This window comes from Salvelinus alpinus, chromosome 1 (genome assembly GCF_045679555.1).
Source record: "Salvelinus alpinus chromosome 1, SLU_Salpinus.1, whole genome shotgun sequence".
Lineage (NCBI taxonomy): Eukaryota > Metazoa > Chordata > Actinopteri > Salmoniformes > Salmonidae > Salvelinus > Salvelinus alpinus.
This window is the reverse complement of record NC_092086.1, coordinates 58,714,068-58,719,627: the sequence shown is the minus strand read 5'-3', so window position 1 is coordinate 58,719,627 and position 5,560 is coordinate 58,714,068. Positions and strand designations below refer to the sequence as shown.

Below are 5,560 nucleotides of genomic sequence, written 5' to 3'. Positions count from 1 at the left end.
TTTAGGTAGTCAACTGACAAGAGATGACAGTTACTCCAGGAGTTTGAGTCTGCTCTTATTTTTATGTGGATTTTCTTTCTTTATTTTTCGTTGACTGTGAAACAACCCCTTTCTGTGAAAACTGTGACAAAATATCACCTCTGATCATGTCTCTCTAACCCTACTTTCAATCATAGAATAAATCAATTGATCATGACGAGTTATATGGATGTACTTCTGTTGTTGCCTGGAGTCATGGGTTTGGTGACTGACTACATGCATGGAGTACGTCTGTGTAGTATGAAAAAGGTGGGAGTTAGTACTGAAAAAAGTCTGTTTGAGACAAATGAACAGGAAAAGTTAAAACGTTCATCTTAGTGTGGAATGGTTTATTGTATGGTCATACTGAGTGTGAACCTATATATATCTTTAAAATGATTGGACTTTTCTTTACGGGCGTTTGTGATTATAATCTACCTATGTGTATTTGTATGTACAAAGCTTCTGTGAGGTAGTCTGTACATTGTACTGGTTTGGGTATGTGGTTAGAATTTGTGTCTGTCTACAGTATATAAGCGTGTAAAACTAGTGTGTGCATGCGGGACTGTATGTAGGAAATGAGTTTTGTACAGTATGAATGAACTCTACACTGCCATTCTGTTACACTTGCTATACAAACAAAAATGCATTAATTAACACTATCACAGAACATTTACAGATACACACATACGTGTTAGGATGGAAATGAACAACTTATTTTACAGAGGCTGACGGTAATAACGACGATGATGATGATGTGCCGGCTGCAGCTGATGATAATGACGATAATGACGACGACGATGATGATGATGATGATGACGACGATGATGACGATGAAGAGGAGGAAGATGATGGTGAACTGTATCACAAAGGATCCCTCTGTTCATACTGTGAATACTGTGAGGTAGGTCTCACCATCTAGATAGAAACACAAGTTTAGTGTTTGTGGATGTGGATGTGGTTACATTTATTGGTAAAACAATTTGCACCCTTTTAATACGTTTTCCCCATCCTTGTTAAAAATGGCAAAAATTCTCTCTCCCTCGCTCTTCTTTTCCCTCACCTTTTCCCTCTCCCTCTCTCTCCCTCCCTATCTCTTTATCTCTCTCTCTCTCTCAGCACTGTGACACCTGCGACAAGTGCCCATGTGCAGAGGGAGATGAGTCTAAGCACTGTGACACCTGCCAGGTAAAATTACCTTCCCATTCAACCACTAGTAACCTACACTCTCAGAAAAAAGGGTTCCAGAAAAGTTATTAAGCTGTCCCTGTAGGAGAACCCGTTCTTGGTTCCAGGGAGAACCCTTTTTTGGTTCGAAGGAGAACTGTTTTGGGTTCCAATTGTAGAACCCTTCCACAGAGGGTTCTATATGGAATCCAAAATGGTTCTACCTGGAACCAAAAGAATGGGTTCTCCTACAGGGACAGCCGAAGAACCCTTTTGGAACCCTTTTTTTCTGAGAGTGTAGACAGCATGAAAATGTGACGGACTGGGTTTTGAACCCAGGTCATCTGTGCACCACAAGACTGTGCATTATAATTAGCTTGGGAAGTTAACACAAGTCTTCAGGTCCTAGGCAAGGTTACAACAGAGCCAGTTAATACCTAGTCTCTCAAAACTCAGGGAGCTCTCTACGCTTCGCATGCTCCATACAGCGGTTGTGAGAAGAGACACTAGTCAAAACCAAGCTGACCAAATCATTATCAAACCTCACTGTTACCCTTGAACTAAGCAGAAATCAGATATGATCTAGATATGGTGACTTGGGCAGAGCCTTCCTTTGGCATGCAAGCTTCTACGCAGTGCAGCTGTCTACACTGAAATACATCATGACAACCACATAACTCTGTTATTATTACTACTGCATAGTTTGTAATAATCAGGACAATGGCTGTAATCGGGAAAGTGGCTGGTGAGAGGGTTGTAAAACATGATGATGCCTGTGACTGTAGGACTGGGTGACTCTTGAAAGATAATTGATAGTAGGCTTCACTTTTTATCATAACGATGATTTGACTCATTTTGCGTTCGCATGCTCCTCAGAAGTAGGAAGCTGATCTTAATATTCTGATTTTTGACATCAAGAGGGCTGGTTATGATGCAATGACAAAGTCAGATCAGAGAGGCTCCTCCCTCCAGTTATGTCCTATGATGTTATATACTCCATTATTTCTTATCCTTCTCTAATGGCTTACCCTTTTCCTGCTTATTTCTTTAGATCTGCAACTTCTGCTACGTGTGTCCCGTTTGCAGCACTCTTTGCCAACCAGGTAAGACAGGGGTGTGGGACTGTTTGATAAAGAATGATCGTTTGAACTGCTTGCAAAAAAACAGTTGAGATGTCATTAGCCGCTATTAGAGGCATGTTTGAGCTTGAAAGCAAGGCAGCAGAAACATCAGGTTCACTGTATGTTTTTAATTCCCAAGGTGGTTTTCTGGACGAGCTGACTGGATCAATCTATAAGTAAGACACAGTTACACGTTCACAGTGACATAACACCTTTTTGAATTCCTCAGTGGGAGCTGTCAACATTTAATTTTACACAGAATTACGTTTATTCTCAAAATGACAAATAATGTCTATCTGCGGAATTCAGTTACTACAAGGAGCACCCCACATGAAACGGCCATTAGCATTGCTTCACTACATGCCGTGCCCACTGCCATTGAGGCTGCTTGTAATAGTACGGCCCGTATCGTATGGATGGAGAAACAATTATCCACACAATGTGGAAAGATGTCTTCGGCTACACACATATCAAAACAGACATTAAATGGCAGCCATTAGTTAAAAATAGTTATGTTTATTTCACAGTGACATGCCAATTAGCTAAAATTACTGCCTTCGGGAAGCTCAACGACAAGCAAATGACACCGGTGTTGTATCGAGGTGCCTGCCGACCTAAGGTGCTTCCCACTGGGCAGCTGTATCAGTACATCGGCACACAGTGTCTTGCGCCCCCGCCTGCCGAGCACTGTTTTCTCGCAGTTATTTTAACGTTACGGCGAGGGAAGTAGCTAGCTACAGTGCTTTCAGAAAGTATTCATACCCCTGTGTTAGAGCCTGAATTCAAAATGGATTAAATTGATTGTTTTTCTCACCCATCTACACAACATACCCCGTAATGAGAAACTGAAAACATGTTTTTAGAAATATTTGCAATTGTATTACCATGAAGTCCAAGGAACTGTCCATAGATCTCTCAGATAGAATTGTGATGAGGCATATATCTAGGGAAGGGTATAAAACTATTTCTAGAGTGTTGAAAGTTTCCAAGAGCCCAGTGGTCTCCATCATAGGGAAATTGAAAAAATATGGAACTGCCTAGAGGTGGCTGTCTGACCAAACTGAGCAACCGGGCAAGAACGACCTTGGTCAGGGAGGTAACCAAGAACCCAATGACCACTCTGACAGAACTACAGAGTTCCTTGGCTGAGATGGGAGAACCTGCCAGAAGGACAAGAGTCTCTACAGCACTACACCAATCTGGGCTTTATGGGAGAGTGGCCAGACAGAAGCCACTCCTGAGACAAAGGCACATGACAGCACGCCTGTAGTTTGCAAAAAGGAACGTGAAAGACTGAGATCACAAGGCAAAAGATTCTGTGGTCTGATGAGACAAAAATGTAACTCTTTGGTCTGAATGCCAAGCGCTATGTCTGGAGAAAACCAGGCACAGCTCATCACCTGTCTAACACCATACCTACCGTGAAGCATGGTGGGGGCAGTACCATGCTATGGGGATGTTTTTCAACAGCAGGGACTGGGAGACTGGTACGAATAAAGAGGAACAATGAATTGAGCCAAATCCTTGATGAGAACCTGCTTCAGAGTGCAAACTACCTTAGACTGGGGTGAAGATTCACATTCCAACAGGAGCGTTAACTTAGCAAAGTTTGAGAAAAGCTGCAAGGAAGAATGGTAGACAATTCCCAAATCCAGATGTGCAAAGCTAATACAGACGTGCTCAAGACGACTGAAAGCTGTTATCGCCACCAAAGGTGCTTCTACAAAATATTGACTCAGGTGTGTGAATCTTAGATAAATTAGATATTTTTGTATTTCTTTTTCAATAGATTTGCAAAAATGTCTAAAAACATGTTTTCACTTTATCATTATGGGGTATTGTGTGTAGATTGGTGAGAAAAGATATATAGTTCGCAAATCCAAATGGCAAGCTTATCATACCCAAATTCACATGCACATCACCCTGTGATCCTTTCAATAGGCCTACCTGTGTGAGTAGAAATGTGAAGACTGACGCGCAGTAAAATCAAAGATTGATGGAACATAAACCAACCACTTGTCTCCCTTTATCCGTTAGGACTGTAGCCGACGTCTTCGAAGCTGACAAATAAGCTCCCTGCCGCCACCATGTGGCCAAGGAAGATACTGCAACCAAGGGATTGTATTCACTGTCATTATTTTCACTTTTAATAAGTTATAAGTTATTTTTCTGTCTTTTTTGTTGTTGACTGAGAACACCACAAACATGCACACTGGATATAGAGATATTGGATATATTGGATACACATATTGGATATAATGGATAGCCTATAGAAGTTGTAATTGAGCTATTTGTGTATAATTGTTAGATGACAGGTTCATGGTATTCTTCTCAGGAACATGCATTCATATTTTAAAGTCATATCTGTGTTTCTTAAACACAGTGGGGTTGTATGAAATAAACTAAAAGGGGACGTTTTAAACATTTGTGCTGTAATGTTTTTATGTGCACTGTCATATCAAATGGAAAATGCAGCTAGAATTAGGTTATAATAGAACAAAGTATATTGGCAGATATGAGCAAACATGGGGTATTTTATCGTTTCAGCTTCAATTGGAAGATTCATATTTTGTAATGGGGAATATAAGCATAGAGTGTAAATTGTTGACTGTCATTGAGTAGAATTTACAGTATATACTAAACAAAATATAAATGCAACATGTTGGTGCCATGTTTCATGAGCTAAAATAAATTATCCCAGAAATGTTACATACGCACAAAAAGTTTATTTCTCTCATATTTTGTGCACAAATTTGTTTACATCCATGTTGGTGAGCATTTCTCCTTTGCCAAGATAATCCATCCACCTGACAGGTGTGGCATATAAAGAAGCTGATTAAACAGCATGATCATTACACAGGTGCACCTTGTGCTGGGGATAATTAAAGGCCACTCTAAAATGTGCAGTTTTGTCACACAACACAATGCCACAGATGTCTCAAGTTTTGAGGGAGCATGCAATTGGCATGCTGACTGCAGGAATGTCCACCAGAGCTGTTGCCAGAGAATTGAATGTTCATTTCTCTACCATAAGTCGCCTCCAACGTAGTTTTAGAGAATTTTGCAGTACGTCCAACCGTCCTCACAATCGCAGACCATGTGTATGGCAGAGTGCCCCATGGTGGCGGTGGGGTTATGGTATGGTCAGGCATAAGCTACGGGCAACGAACACAATTGCATTTTATAGATGGCAATTTGAATGCACAAAAGGTATCAAAAGGAATTTTAAAGGTATCTGTGACCAACAGATGCAT

The 5,560-nt window shown here is 40.8% G+C and overlaps 1 protein-coding gene across 1 annotated transcript in view; it reads left to right on the top strand.

The window, feature by feature from the left end:
- LOC139545415 (germ cell nuclear acidic protein) overlaps nucleotides 1-5,015 on the top strand; it is a 7,566-nt gene extending 2,551 nt beyond the window's left edge. The window contains exons 2-6 of the mRNA XM_071353192.1: nucleotides 744-922; nucleotides 1,138-1,206; nucleotides 2,237-2,288; nucleotides 2,446-2,482; nucleotides 4,344-5,015. Of these exons, the coding sequence (XP_071209293.1) occupies nucleotides 744-922; nucleotides 1,138-1,206; nucleotides 2,237-2,288; nucleotides 2,446-2,482; nucleotides 4,344-4,377 (371 nt within the window). The 3' untranslated portion in view covers nucleotides 4,378-5,015. The remainder of the gene's footprint in view (nucleotides 1-743; nucleotides 923-1,137; nucleotides 1,207-2,236; nucleotides 2,289-2,445; nucleotides 2,483-4,343) is intronic.
- The last annotated feature ends 545 nt before the right edge of the window (nucleotides 5,016-5,560 follow it).